Consider the following 15170-nt stretch of genomic DNA (forward strand, 5'->3'; position numbering starts at 1 on the left):
CAAGTTCTTCATTGATGCATTGTTATTTCAACATTTCAACCTGGAAGGCACAAGATCCACACATTTCAAGGCATTGATCAAATAAAACATTACAAATCCCTGTTAGTATGATGATGGAGCGAGATATAAAAACATTAGAGGCTCCGGACAGCAGGAGCGTTGCCTCCGATCCCTTCTGTCCTGAAGTTTGCCATTTTTTCAAAAACACAAAATAACATCGTAATGATTGCGAAGAGTAAAAGAGAGACGTGGAGAAATAAGAGAAGACTTAGGCCACGTTGACACGGAGACGAAACGGGTTGTATCCGCTACAGTTCTCTATCGTATAGGCGGTTCGTCCACACGAGGCCGACACGGAAACGCGGATAACGATAACGGCTCCCAAGGTGGGTAGATCTGCGGACGTAACGCTCTGGGGGGGCAAACGGCTCCGTGTGTACGCCCTATACGATCATTTCCTGAATCGATGACGCCATAGCCCGCATCTCCCAACCTCTGCTGCTCACCCGCGCGTCACTCGCGTCATTGCTGATGTGTTTCGCGAACAACAACAACAACAATGGCGGATCACAGGGTTGCGTTCGTGCTCCAGACGCTACTGACCATGCTACAGATGTTAGTGCAACATCTACAGCTCCTCTACCACAACCATCAGCAACAAGTGGACATGGAGAACTACATGAACTACATGTTGCTAAATCCACCGCGGAGAATAACCAGAAGGGCAACCATGGCAACCATGCTCAGGGGGTCTTCTTCGCTGCTTTTGGTGTATTTTGTGGCGGAAGTACAGCGCCACTTACAGGCCCGGCATATGTACCACAGCGTCTCCAGCGGGTCGAGTGGTCTCGTGTGGACGGACACGTTTCTTGAGCCGATTCCGGGTGGACGGAAGACTTTTTTGATATCGACTAAGGTTCGTGTTCGTTTTCGTCTCCGTGTAAACGTGGCCTTAAATACACCAGAGAGAAAACCACTCGACTAAGTATTTACAGCGACTCTAACAAACGTGTTAGTGCTTTGTTAATAATGCGACTGCTCCGTCACTAGGGATCAAATCTACTCTCTCGTGTTCATCCTGCACAGGTGGGATGATTTCACACAGGACCCACTCCCCAAATTATTATAGAAATGATCCTGTTTACCATTTACTGTTAACGTGCTTAATTTGACTCAAAAATAGAGGTCGCATTTTTACAATTAAGTCATCTGTGTTAAGAGTATTGATCAACATGAGCAGATTTGACATGTTCAGAAAAATGAAGATACTGAGTTACCGCGTGAGATTTGTATGGAAGTCCATTTCTGCAAAGAACTAAAAAGAAATATTAAAAGTTAGGAATCATTTTTAAAGAAGAAACACACAATAAGTAAAAGATAAGACGTGTCAAGTCTTAAAACCACATATAGTGTGATATAAGTCTACATGTTCTTGGCTTTTAATGTCACAATCATTAGATGTAAACAGAGGTGGGAAGTTACTATGTACATTTACTAAAGTACTGAACTTAAGTTCAATTTTGAGGTAATTTTACTTTCTATTTTACAGATTGAGAATAAAAAATGTGGCTGATTTTGAAGCATTTGAGGTCGAGATATCCTGACTTTTAGGGCAACCTCCAAAAACACTACATTTCCCATAATGCAACTTGACACAGTGTTTCCATTACAGCGTCTGCCTGGTACAGTCACATCTTTTAAACTGTTATTGTTAAATGTCCACAAAATACACCACACTTCTATGAGCAGTACTCATCAGGTTACATTAGTGGATCCTCAATTTAACTGTTATCTCGTTTTCAGTTGTCAAAAGGCATTCTGGGAAATGTAGGAACTTGCTGTCTTGAGTAAAAACAGCTGTTGGTGTTGGATTATTTGAGGGGATTTTTATTTTAAACTACTGTGTACTTTTACTGTGTACTTTGATGATGTGAAATACAATCAACTAGTACACGATGTGAGTACTTCACCACCTCTGGATGTAAAGTCGTAATGATGAGATAAATACGGGCCATAATAATAAAAAATGATGATTAAGCATCTTGTTTTTAACGCGTTCAAAGCTCTACCTTTGACTTTCTCTCTCGTTCTTTTGTCTCAGGTTGCGTGTTTTGTTTCTTCTCATTCCTAACATTTCCCCTTTTTTTTAATTTCCCTGACAGAAAGGAGCTTCCCGGGGATTCAGTCTTTACATCTACTTCCTCCTCGGCCCCCCGGGCTCCATTTTCCCAACAGCAAACTTTAGAGAGTCTACATTCAGAGCCCGGGGCCGAGAACTGTCAACAAACAAACAAGTAAAAACAACAACAACAATCAGTATTAGTAACTAGTGAGGAGATTATGCTACCATTTTTTGGTTTACATATTTTAAAATGTAACTAAGTGAACATGGGAAAAAAAGTACATTTCTAAAACCATGTGAGGTTAAATATGAACATGGACAGAGTGGATATTCACAGACCAACAGGAACTAAACTAATTATTTATCGCTAACGAGGGAAAGCTCGCCAGGGCGGAGCTGGAAAAAGCCAGAGCGAAAAATCATCAGCCGTCAAGTAAATCTGCGTTTTCCTAACGAGTGAAGGTGATTGGTTGTGACCCTGAGAAGTAGACTGCAGATTCATTTAAGAACAAAAAACAACAATTATTTTTCCATTTTCTTTTTTCCACCATCGTCACACTAACACAGCTCTACACCATGCGACAGACTGCACACTAACACAATCAAGCATACCTAACAAAAATAATATACTCGCATATATACCGACTTCATACTGATATGTAATTTATTTTTGTCTTTTCAAAAAATATTTTGGAAGTTTTTTTTTTATGTTAAATACTTTTTTCTTTTTTTTTTTTACATCTCTATTCATCTCAAAAGCTACCGTTAAAACAAGGCGTTTTAGTGATATTCAACCCAGTCATTTTTACCGTATTTTTTTGTGAAAAGTACTGAATTAGAGAGTCAGAGGCAGGTTCAACGACAACGTGACGCTGCAGGAAATCACAGAAACGGAAAAATCCCATCAAAATGCTCCAAGATAACGGTTCTGTTTTAGAGGAACAAGGAAGAGAGGGAAAGTGTATTTTGACAGAAATCCAACTCGTTTCTGTCTCTGTTTTTAGTTACTACTCCCTCCAGTATCTCAGAAGAACCCTCTGAATGCAGCATGTTCACGCCACGCTTAATACCGCAGAACAATTGCATATAGTGTACATGTCCCTGTATACAGCGAGGAAATTAAATAGTTTAAACCTGGAGAAAAAATAAATGTGGCTGATTTTGAAGCATTTGAGGTCGAGATATCCTGACTTTTAGGTCAACCTCCGAAAACACTACATTTCCCATAATGCAACTTGACACAGTGTTTCCATTACAGCGTCTGCCTGGTACAGTCACATCTTTTAAACTGTTATTGTTAAATGTCCACAAAATACACCACACTTCTATGAGCAGTACTCATCAGGTTACATTAGTGGATCCTCAATTTAACTGTTATCTCGTTTTCAGTTGTCAAAAGGCATTCTGGGAAATGTAGGAACTTGCGGTCTTGAGTAAAAACAGCTGTTGGTGTTGGATTATTTGAGGGGATTTCTGCTTTAAAGTCCGGACTCTTTGTTTAATAACTTTCCTGCTGACATCACTACTGGCAACTTCTTTGGGCAACACGTCGGGGCAACTACGAAAACTCCCTTGCACTGATTAAACGGCAAAAAAAATTGTTAATGATTTCCTGAGCACCCTACCCCGCTGTGAACCTGCCGCTGAGTAAAGTGACCAACAGCATTGATTCTACACATTAAGTTATCCGTGAAGAACAAGAAGAAGAAGAAGAAGAAGAAGAAGAAGAAGAAGAGGAGGGGGAGGAGAAGAAGAAAGAGAGAGAATCTTCTTCTCTGTGATTGGACGCACACCGGTCCAGTGGAAGGAGGGTAAAATAAGAAGAGACATGTTGACCTTTTCTCAATCAATATGAAGGAGGATGGAGGAGGGCTGCTAATATAAAATAAAAAAAGTCACCGGCCATTTTCCCTATTTCCCCTGATGAGGCGGTAACTGCTGGCTGATGACGTTGCTGGTGTTTCTTGAAGGGAGTCCTTTCCCTCTACGACGTGGCCCCGCCCCTTTTTGTGGGTGAAAACATGTGATTGGCGCTCAATATTCTGAGGTTTTCCCCGATCACATAAAAAAAAATGTTATTTCTGTTTCTGCAAGGAGCCTTATTAAGATGGTCAGTCAGGCGAACAATTAAGAAATGTCATTGAAGATCGAGGATCAGCGTCGATTTAGATCATTATGGGATGGATTTCCTTGGCTTGTCAGTGTTTGTATTTTTCAATGCAGCGACTGCTTTGACTTTAAACAAAACAACTGTTTACTCAGTCGGTTGACATTAGCATGATCAGCTGCTGTGATGAAGCGTTTCCCACACACGTACATTTATTAATTAATGAATTGGGATGGGGTCATTATTAAGGATACGAGGTCATGTGATCCCACCTTGTTATATTATTCGTCTGGATGTTCTTTTCCAGGTTGTTTTTGACAAAGTTCAACCGGGTCCCATTGATAAACCTATCTGTACTTTGATGTAACAACGAACATTTCCCCTTTGTGGGAATTCTGATTCTGAATCTATTGTTTTCCTCTTGGCGCCATGCCTTCTTTTCACCTGAAAGTGAAAGATCTGAGTACTTCTACTTTTACTCAAGTACAAGGTCTGAGTACTTCTACTTTTACTCAAGTACAAGATCTGAGTACTTCTACTTTTACTAAAGTACAAGATCTGAGTACTTCTACTTTTACTAAAGTACAAGATCTGAGTACTTCTACTTTTACTCAAGTACAAGGTCTGAGTACTTCTACTTTTACTCAAGTACAAGATCTGAGTACTTCTACTTTTACTCAAGTACAAGGTCTGAGTACTTCTACTTTTACTCAAGTACAAGATCTGAGTACTTCTACTTTTACTCAAGTACAAGGTCTGAGTACTTCTACTTTTACTCAAGTACAAGATCTGAGTACTTCTACTTTTACTCAAGTACAAGGTCTGAGTACTTCTACTTTTACTCAAGTACAAGGTCTGAGTACTCCTCTACAAGTCAGCCGTCTCGCTAAATCTGCAACATGCCAGCTGACGTTTCATTTTAACCGACGAAATGGGGCGGGGCCTTCATTTCGCCAGGAAGTGACTCATCTGTAGGAGGTGTGGGGGGGGGGGGGGCGTCAGAAGTTGAGGTGTCTCTGGCTGGGCTGGTGCAGGTGTTGGGGGGGCTTCGGGGGGCGCAGCAGGTTGAGGCGGCGCAGGGCGTTGCGGGACAGCTGTTGGGTGCGTTGCGCGGGGTTTCCTACCCACGGCTGCAGGAGGCCGGCACGGGCGTAGCAGGCCGAGTGGAGGCTGGAGCGCCGAGGGACAACCGCCACCTCCGGCCTGCAGGGGGCGACAGAGACCAGAGAGAGGGGTGAAACATGTACTTTTACTTTAAGTATATTTTGATGCTAATCATTTTGATGAGGAACATTTTGAATGCAGGACTTTTACTGAAACAGAGTATTCCTACACTCTGGTACTTCTACTTTACTCAAGTACAAGATCTGAGTACTTCTCTAATAGGATAAATAGTAACCTGTGTCGCTGGCCGTCCAGGGAGCGCCGGCCCTTCTTCTTCCCCCTGGAGGTGATGGAGGAGGTGATGGAGGAGGTGATGGAGGAGGTGATGGCGGGGGCTGGTCGGGGGTCCAGACGGGGCCGGGGGGGGGCCGTACACGGACATGCTGGGGTGCTCGATCAGCAGGTTCTCCAGGGGGCTGGACTCCAGCAGGCTGCCGCGGCCCGTGAAGCAGGGCGGGGGGGTGACGAACCAGCTCTCCTCCATGGAGCAGGCGTCCAGGCGCTGGAACCCCCCCTCCTCTTCCTCCTCTTCCTCCTCTTCTTCATCCTCCTCCTCCTCCTCCTCCTCCTCAGCACCAGCCGTGGAGTTGAGGGAGGTGCAGGAGGCGTAGCGGATGGGGCTGGCCCTGAGGGAGGGAATCATCACCAGGTCCTCCTCATCCTCCTCTTCCTCCTCCTCCTGGGGAGCAGCAGAGGACCCAGGGAGGTTCACACACCGGGCTTCAGCTGCAGGGACAAAAACAGCCGAGGTTAACCTTCCTGTTTCCTCTAAATCTTCTTATATTGGAGTAAGGGGTTATTTCCCTTTGCTCAGAATATAAACTCATGTTTTTACAGTAAAAGCAGATCACAACAGAAACACAAGAATTCAGCTGAAATAAAACAATTCGGACACTTCCTGCAGTTATAACACCGTGTCCCCCCTCACCTGATCAACACTGCTCTAACTGCTTTGCCTTTAATGTGTGTGTTGCCAGTGTTTGGAGCTCACCTCCACACTAACTCTCAGGAGTTCACAGAGGATCCTTGTTTACCCACAACACACTGCGGAGCCTCTCTGAAGAACCAGCACCTTATCGTGGTGGAGAGGTTTGTGTGCCCTGATGAACCTGGGGGCTGTGTTGTCTGGACCCTTGTGTTCCTGGTAGGGTCTCTCATGGCAAATTGGTCTCAGGCAAGGGGCCAGACTAAGATTGGCTCAAAGACCTCATGAAAGACGAACTAAGAAGTGAGGATACCCGGCCCGGAGGAAGCCTGAGCTTGCCATGTTGCAACACCTCCGCTTCTCCATCCTGCGGGAAACAGCGATGGGGTCGGGTGCCAGAAGGGTGGCAGTGAAACCAAAGGGTCTCGACGGGCCAGACGGCAGAAGATGGCTCCCCTGGCTTTGGGGGACGTCACCTCTCTGGGGGGGGGAGGGAGCCGGAGCTTGTGCGGGAGGTGGAGCATTACCAGTTAGATCTGGTGGGGCTCACCTCTACGCACAGAGGCTCTGGAACCTTACTTCTTGATAGGGGTTGGACTCTATTCTTCTCCGGAGTTGCCCAAGGTGTGAGGCGCCGGGCGGGTGTGGGGATACTCACAAGCCCCCGGTTGGGTGCCGCTTTGGTGGAGTTTACCCCAGTGGACGAGAGGGTCGCCTCCCTCTCAGAAAACTCTGACTGTTGTGTGTGCTTATGCACCAAACAGCAGTTCAGAGTATTCAGCCTTCTTGGAGACCCTGGAAAGAGTCCTGTATGGGGCTCCTGAAGGGGACGCCTTAGTCTTGCTGGGAGACTTCAACGCACATGTGAGTACTTCTACTTTTACTCAAGTACAAGATCTGAGTACTTCTACTTTTACTCAAGTACAATATCTGAATACTTCTACTTTTACTCAAGTACAAGGTCTGAGTACTTCTACTTTTACTCAAGTACACGGTCTGAGTACTTCTCCCTCCTCTGCAAGTCAGCCATCTCGCCAAATCTGCAACATGCTGACGTTTCATTTCAACCGACACAAATAAAAACAAATGCCTGATCAACTCCATCTCAAAAGTACCAGCGACAACAAACTGAGTGTTTTGTTCCATGTGTCTGTGTCGAGTTACAGCCCAGACGTGCAGGCATGTCTCTCATCTGTTTTGAGGCGGACGTGTTCACGCCTGTGCTCCACTGTTTGTACGCTCACAAAGTTTTGGCCACAAACATTTACATGTCTGCAAGACGGCCGTGCAGACACAGAACAACGGGATCTCTAAAGGCCAGAGGGGGAGGGGTACTCAGATCTTGTACTTCAGAGTAGAAGTACTAGGAATACTCTGTTTCTGTCTTTGAACCTCTTCTTCTCTTGGGAACAGTTTAGCCATCATGAACCCAAAGTGTACTGCTCTCCACAAATATAAAAATGAACATTCAGAAAGTAGTCCTGTTTTCTGGAGGATGAAACGAATGTTTGTTGTCCACAGCTGTCCTTCATTAGACCGGACTTCTTTCTGCGGATTGATACGACTGCACATAGTCCCTTGATTCTACTCAGCAACTGTCATGGTTTGCTTAACAGCAGTGTGTTATCGACTATTAACCACCTCTGAAATGTCCACATTGACCAATCAGAATCAAGTATTCAACCAAGCCGCGTGATTATTTCCGATATTGGGTAATAACATTTAATTTGAGTCGAACCAGACACCGCTGTCAAGCGTCAAAACCTCATGTGTTGATGCGGACAACTGGATGGTCCGATAAAGAAGTATTTGATGTTCTCTAAACAGCAGCTCGGTTGCAGCTTGCTCAAAAAGGAATCTCCAAACCATAAGGTGGCAGCATTTCTAATTAAGTCTGACATTGGAGCTCCTAATTGTTACGTTTCTGTGGAAAATTGGGAAATGTCACCAGCTGCACTAGATGTGATCATGTTTTAAAATAAGAGTGTGTGTAACTTCTCAGATTTGAAAACCAGAGAGAGCTTTTGGTCGACATTAAATTAAAAAACTAACCAAGAAATGCTCAGTCAGACTTCATGGACTTTAGGATGCACCTGGGGTTGGGGTGCGTGCGTGTGTGTGTGTGTGTTTAACTGAGGGGGGGGGTTTAAAGGCTGCTCTGTGCCCATACATGTCCACCTCCACCAGGATTTATTTTTACCTCTTCTGGCTCCCCGGGTGCTTTTGTTTGGCGTGATTACAGGTTGGCTACCATAAACTGCTCGATGCCACCCAGTCGAAAGTGGGTCGACCCCCCCCCCCCCCCAACAAACACACACACACACACACTGAAATATTCACACGGTGGTGGAATCGGAGAAGGGTGGAGACCGGCAGGCCAAAATAATGCTGAGAGACATCTGGAAGTCACTGCAGTGTGTCATGTTTCTGTATACAGTGTGTGTGTGTGTGTGTGTGTGTGTGTGTGTGTGTGTGTGTGTGTGTGTGTGTGTGTGTGTGTGTGTGAGAGTTTGTTTTGACTGGGATCGTGTTATGATCTCAGGAAACTTGGCTGAACTTTGTCCTGACATTTAATACAGTCTAAAGTTAAACAGCATCTCTCCATCAGCCCTGTTGCATGATGGGAACATGCATCTCTCTGCTGATACCGTACTACGTGCAAAACACTAAGAATAAATATGGCTCCTACAACGATTAAAACACATTTATTTTGAACATGCATATCTACACTGTATCTGTGCATATGACAAAGGAAGCCGTTTGAACCCAGTGTCAAAGATAAGAAAAACAGGTGTGCAGGTTGTCGATATTTTTTAAGCTTAATAGTACAAAAACATTTCAAACAGATGGTTGAAATCACAGCACAAAAAAACACACAAAAAGGTCGAGATAAATGAGTCATGGTTGACTATAGTACATCTGTGTTCTAATTCAGTTTTAAAAAATAAATAATAAATCAGCTAGGGAGTTTCAAACTTTCCATGTACGTTAAAAATGGTTGCCATGTCCTATAGCATGTACAAGTGGAGCATCCCAAAGTACACTTTGTGTTGGGAAGGTACTGAATGTCCTCTTCCAACATGAGAGTAACATGATAACAAAGGTATCCCAACTGTAGCTGTGAACATGACAGGATGTGTGATTACCTCGAAGAGCATCAGGACTGTTTGAGGCATATGATAGCTATGTGATTAACATGATGATTCAGCCTCTATGGAGATAGACATATGACAAGCATGCTCATTTCTGACGTGGAGCTAATCTGAAGTAAACATTGAATACTGCTTTCTATTCCTCCATCTTGTGACTGTGTAACTCCCTCTCTTGGATATCAGCATGTGAAGGACACTGTTCAGGAACTAGTTGATGCTCTGTATGTGATGACTACTTCCATTCTGGAGAGGATCACAAATACATGGATCCTGAGATTGAAGCTCAAGCCGGGGACCAGGGAGAGTTTTCTAACACTTTATTTTCTCCATGTGTAGAAACTTCATAAGTCGAGAGTGCAGATTCTTACCCAGGTAGTTGACCAGGATCCACTCCTCCTCTTCCTCCTCCTCCTCCTCCTTGTCGTCTCCGGGTCCTGCTCCTCGGCTCGGCGGATCCTCGTCCCCGAACAGAGCGCTGGCGAACCTCTGGAACATCCTGCTGGGGGGGGGAGGCGCTCACTTTGGTCATCAGCTGCTGGGGGAGGCTCCGGAAAAAGTGCTAAAGTGCATCAATGAAGGTCCTGGATCATCTGCTGGCAGGAGGACTCAGGAGGGACATCGTCCACAGGAGAGGAGACGAGTGCACGGGAGAGGAGACGAGTGCACGGGAGAGGAGACGAGTGCACGGGAGAGGAGACGAGTGCACGGTATAAAAGGGAGTCCTGAGAGGAGGAGAGAGGAGGGGAACATTAGAGCTGCACTTTAAAGAGTCCTCTCCTGCTGATGTTCAGGTGTATATCAGTATGTAGTGTCTCTACTTTAAAGAGTCCTCTCCTGCTGATGTTCAGGCGTATATCAGTATGTAGTATCTCTACTTTAAAGAGTCCTCTCCTGCTGATGTTCAGGTGTATATCAGTATGTAGTGTCTCTACTTTAAAGAGTCCTCTCCTGCTGATGTTCAGGTGTATATCAGTATGTAGTGTCTCTACTTTAAAGAGTCCTCTCCTGCTGATGTTCAGGTGTATATCAGTATGTAGTGTCTCTACTTTAAAGAGTCCTCTCCTGATGATGTTCAGGTGTATATCAGTATGTAGTGTCTCTACTTTAAAGAGTCCTCTCCTGCTGATGTTCAGGTGTATATCAGTATGTAGTGTCTCTACTTTAAAGAGTCCTCTCCTGCTGATGTTCAGGTGTATATCAGTATGTAGTGTCTCTACTTTAAAGAGTCCTCTCCTGCTGATGTTCAGGTGTATATCAGTATGTAGTGTCTCTACTTTAAAGAGTCCTCTCCTGCTGATGTTCAGGTGTATATCAGTATGTAGTGTCTCTACTTTAAAGAGTCCTCTCCTGCTGATGTTCAGGTGTATATCAGTATGTAGTGTCTCTAATTTAAAGAGTCCTCTCCTGCTGATGTTCAGGTGTATATCAGTATGTAGTGTCTCTACTTTAAAGAGTCCTCTCCTGCTGATGTTCAGGTGTATATCAGTATGTAGTGTCTCTACTTTAAAGAGTCCTCTCCTGATGATGTTCAGGTGTATATCAGTATGTAGTGTCTCTACTTTAAAGAGTCCTCTCCTGCTGATGTTCAGGTGTATATCAGTATGTAGTGTCTCTACTTTAAAGAGTCCTCTCCTGCTGATGTTCAGCCTACAAATCATTTTTTAAAGAATGCACAACACATTTCTGTTTGCTACCGATCCACATACCTTAGTTATTCAATATATTTTTGAATGATAATGAGAATTACATTTGGGTTTTTATATCTGCATCCAGCTGTTCATGGCCTTAGTAGTGCGCTTGAACCTCTCGGTCTCCGTAGATAGCCGATGTAAAAAGGGTTCAGAATAAACTCGGCAGCTGCAGTTTCTCTATTTTCTGATGGTGCTTCATTCAGCAGTAACTAAAGAGAGGTGTGCAGCAGCCTCTCTGGGTCCAGGAGGGAGAGAGGAGGCAGAAGGAGTCTGCAGCTGCTGTATAAAAGGAGAAGGAGGCTCCTTTTGGCACAATACATCTGGAGTAAAGCCAACGCCGCGATGTGTCCCTTTGTGCTCTGTGTTCTCCCTCTGAGGCGACCCCTGCAGACATTACTCAGGGCTAAAAACCCTCCATAATGCCTCTGTGTTCTCCCTCTGAGGCGACCCCTGCAGACATTACTCAGGGCTAAAAACCCTCCATAATGCCTCTGTGTGTGACTTTTAAGCATGAATTTAGATGGTAATTTAGAAGACAGAAATTAGCATAACAAACGATGTCATCATAATCTCAGGAGGTGTGTTGATTAGTTTCATCATCCATTTCAATTATTCTCTGGATTCATTGGTTGTCTATAAAATGTCAGAGAATTGTGGAAAATCGATATTGTCTTCAAGTCCAAGAAGATATCTTTAAAAGTTGTGTTTTGTATTTTAACTTAATATGATATAAAACAGAAATACTCTTCTACCAGATTGGCTTTTTAAATAACTGCATTCTATGATGTTATTTCCCCTGAGCCTTTCTAAGTATGTCTCTTTGTTGCCGTTTTATCCTTTTCTATTTTAATAGACCGATAGTCAATACCCTGGAATATTAGGATCACCACTCCAGTAACTCTGTGGTATTAAAACAGTTTTAATTCATGTAAATGGGTTAGGATTTCTATCATGGATTATTCCTTTGACATTTAAGCTAGCTGTTAAAACAAATCACCACTAGGAGGCGTTTTGTTCTCTAAAATGCAAACTACATTTTGATGAAGGCCAAATGTCGAATTTCCTCTACTAAGACCTGAACGCACCCTACGTTCGAAACAAACAAAGGACTCGCGGCTGTGATGTGTTTAAGGAACGCCTTACGGCTCGTATTTCTCTGTTTTCATATTTATTACATGTCGTAGCGAGAGAGAAAAAACTGTTATTCTGCAGAACAAAAGCAGAAACACGGACCGGAAACAGGAAGCAGCGTCACAGCAGTTTGATAATCTGCTGCAGCCTCAGGGATAATAAATACATATCTGGTGATGCATCATCTGAAACAATTTCCCAAATTGGGATCAATAAAGTAGGCTACTATCTTATCTTATCTATCTTCATCATTAAAGGACAGCTGGTGTGTTTTATACCCAGAGGTGGGAGAAGTACTCAGATCTTGTACTTGAGTAAAAGTAGAAGTACCAGAGTGTAGGAATACTCTGTTTCAGTAAAAGTCCTGCATTCAAAATGTTCCTCAAGTAAAAGTATAAAAGCATTCTCATCAAAATATAGTTAAAGTAGCGACAGTAAAAGTAGTCATTGTGCAGATTGGTCCATTTCAGAATAATATATACGATATGTTTTATAATGATTGATCATGAAAGTGTTCTCAAAGCTGGTAAAGGTGCAGCTAGTTTGAATGACTTTGTATACTGCAGGGTAGCTTGTGAATTTACTCAAGGTGGAACTAAAGTCTGATTTAACACTTGATTATATTTCACATCATTCATCCACATCTGTGAAGTAACTAAAGGTATTAAATACATGTAGTGGAGTACAAGTACACCATTTACCTCTGAACTGTAGTAGAGTAGAAATACACAGTAGCATAACAAGTAAAGTACAAGTACCTCTAAAGTGTACTTAAGTACTTTTACAGATTAAAAAAAATAGTGAATAATGGTTATTTAGCCGGAAAAGAGGGGCAGCAAATGAACACATTTGAACAATAACTCTTGTTTATTTTACTATTACATTGATTGTTAGGGTTTAATAAACATCAAGTCAATCACTACTTCAGCTGACGACATGAGAAAAGCAGCAAATCCTCACTGAGAAAAAGCTTAAAACAGAGCTTATTTGACTTTTCTGCACAATAAACGACTGATTCTCAACAATGTTTTCGATTCATTCTCATGTGGAGCGACTAATCGATGAATCGGCTATTAATTCCAGAGGTGATGAGATTCACAAAGCAGTGTTTTGGGTCAAATAAAAGCCGAAGTGGTCCAATACCGAGCCGCAGCAGCAGCTTGTGTTGGTGTCAGATGGGAGGAGGCTGTAACTCTACACCAGCTCTTTGCTAAACCATGATCTGCTTAAATACATCAGGAAACAGTTCCAACAACAGATGCCCACCTGTAGGTCGGCCAGAGAAAGAACACCAAGTCCTGCTGTCGTAAAACCACCAAAAAAGCATCAGAAATGTAAAATAAAAGCCGTATTAATAAGTGTTTTTGTTCTCAAAGTAGGGATTAAATGCTGTCATATGAGTGTAGAAGATGAGTGTGCGGAGGACAGGAGGCAGGAGAGCCGTCAGAGAGCCGAGAGCAACACAAAGGACTCACCTGCGGCCGAGGAAAACTGTAAACGGCGGATTAAAATCCTTAAAATGAGGTAGACGTGACTTTCTGTCGATAAATATACAAACTTGAGGTTTCTTCGCGGAAGAAATACAATATAAAAAGTGTTAATTTAAGGGCTGTGCGTCGGGAGTTTTGTGTCGTGTTTTCGTTGTGCCCCTTCAGTCCGTTTCCTCCCGACTGCTCCTTCTTTTGTTGTTGTTGTGGAGCTCTAACAGCTGATCGCCATGACGTCACGCAGAGGAGACCAATCAGAGGGGACGGGCCTTCCGCGGCTCGGCCAATCACAGGGCGCGTTACGGGCAGTCACCAACACACGTGACTGCTGGTACTCCTCCCGAAAAGGGCATGACTGGGCAAAGCGCTGGCGTTAGGGAGGAGGAGGAACGGGAGGATTTTTCCACCCAAAAAGAGACTCGTTGCATAAGCATCCAGGTCGAGCTGCAGGACTTCCTGTTCTCTGAGGATCCACACTCCCAAGTCCACTTTAAACTGCATCACTATTATAATGTTTGCACAATAGAGTCATCAAATAAATCTTTCCACAGCAGCTGTAATCCTCTCTGTGCAATTCAGCTCTCATGTCTTCATCCGTAACAACACACTGGATACATCGTGAAGCATACTTATATATATCTGATTCAAAACACGGGCACAAGAAGTATTCAGATCATTAACTGCAGTAAAAGTACTTATACCACACTGTGACAATACTCCACCACAAGTAAAAGTCCTACATTGATATTTTTCATACATTTTTGGGTTATTTTTCAGACTTAATGCACACATTTGTTGGGGTGTATTTAGACTTTATTTACACATTTCTTTGGGTGTTATTTTTCAGACTGTATCTAAATATTTTTGGGGTGTTTTTAAGGTTTTATTTACATATTTTTTGGGTTATTTTTCCGACTCAATGCACACATGTTTTGGACTTTATTTACACATTTCTTTGGGTGTTATTTTTCAGACTGAATCTAGTTATTTCTGGGGTATTTTTAAGATTTGAATTACCTATTTATCCGGATGTTTAAAAACATTTGGGATGTTCTCAGACTCTGTGATGAGGCTGGGTCTGACCTGCAGTGGATTATGGAGCCTGAAGCTAAAAGCTGATATTTGGGTCAGTTCAACGGCCCCATCACAAAGAAAAGGTCCCCCCCCCCCAAAACCGCCCTCTGTTTAACCCATAATCTGCTGCAGAGCTTCAGACAAAGAGTCTGCAGGAGACTGAAGTCTAAACTTTAGAGGTTCCTTCGATCTGCAGACTCTTCATCTTCCAAACCGCTCGTTAAGAGATAAGATAAAATAAGATAGTACTTTATTGATCCCAATTTGGGAAACGTTTGTGTTACAGCAGCAAGAAGACAAGGCAATGTACAATACAA

General features: G+C 43.3%; 1 protein-coding gene across 1 annotated transcript; it reads right to left on the bottom strand.

Annotated features, from left to right (window-relative positions):
- Positions 1 to 5136: 5136 nt before the first annotated feature.
- tp53inp1 (tumor protein p53 inducible nuclear protein 1) lies at positions 5137 to 13970 on the bottom strand. Its single transcript, XM_034148119.1, is given in 5 exon segments — positions 5137 to 5432; positions 5629 to 5763; positions 5765 to 6119; positions 9839 to 10192; positions 13768 to 13970. Coding segments are annotated over 4 exon segments (822 nt in total). The 5' UTR covers positions 9966 to 10192; positions 13768 to 13970; the 3' UTR covers positions 5137 to 5227.
- Between the last annotated feature and the right edge of the window lie 1200 nt (positions 13971 to 15170).

Source organism: Trematomus bernacchii, unplaced genomic scaffold, assembly GCF_902827165.1.
Source record: "Trematomus bernacchii unplaced genomic scaffold, fTreBer1.1, whole genome shotgun sequence".
Lineage (NCBI taxonomy): Eukaryota > Metazoa > Chordata > Actinopteri > Perciformes > Nototheniidae > Trematomus > Trematomus bernacchii.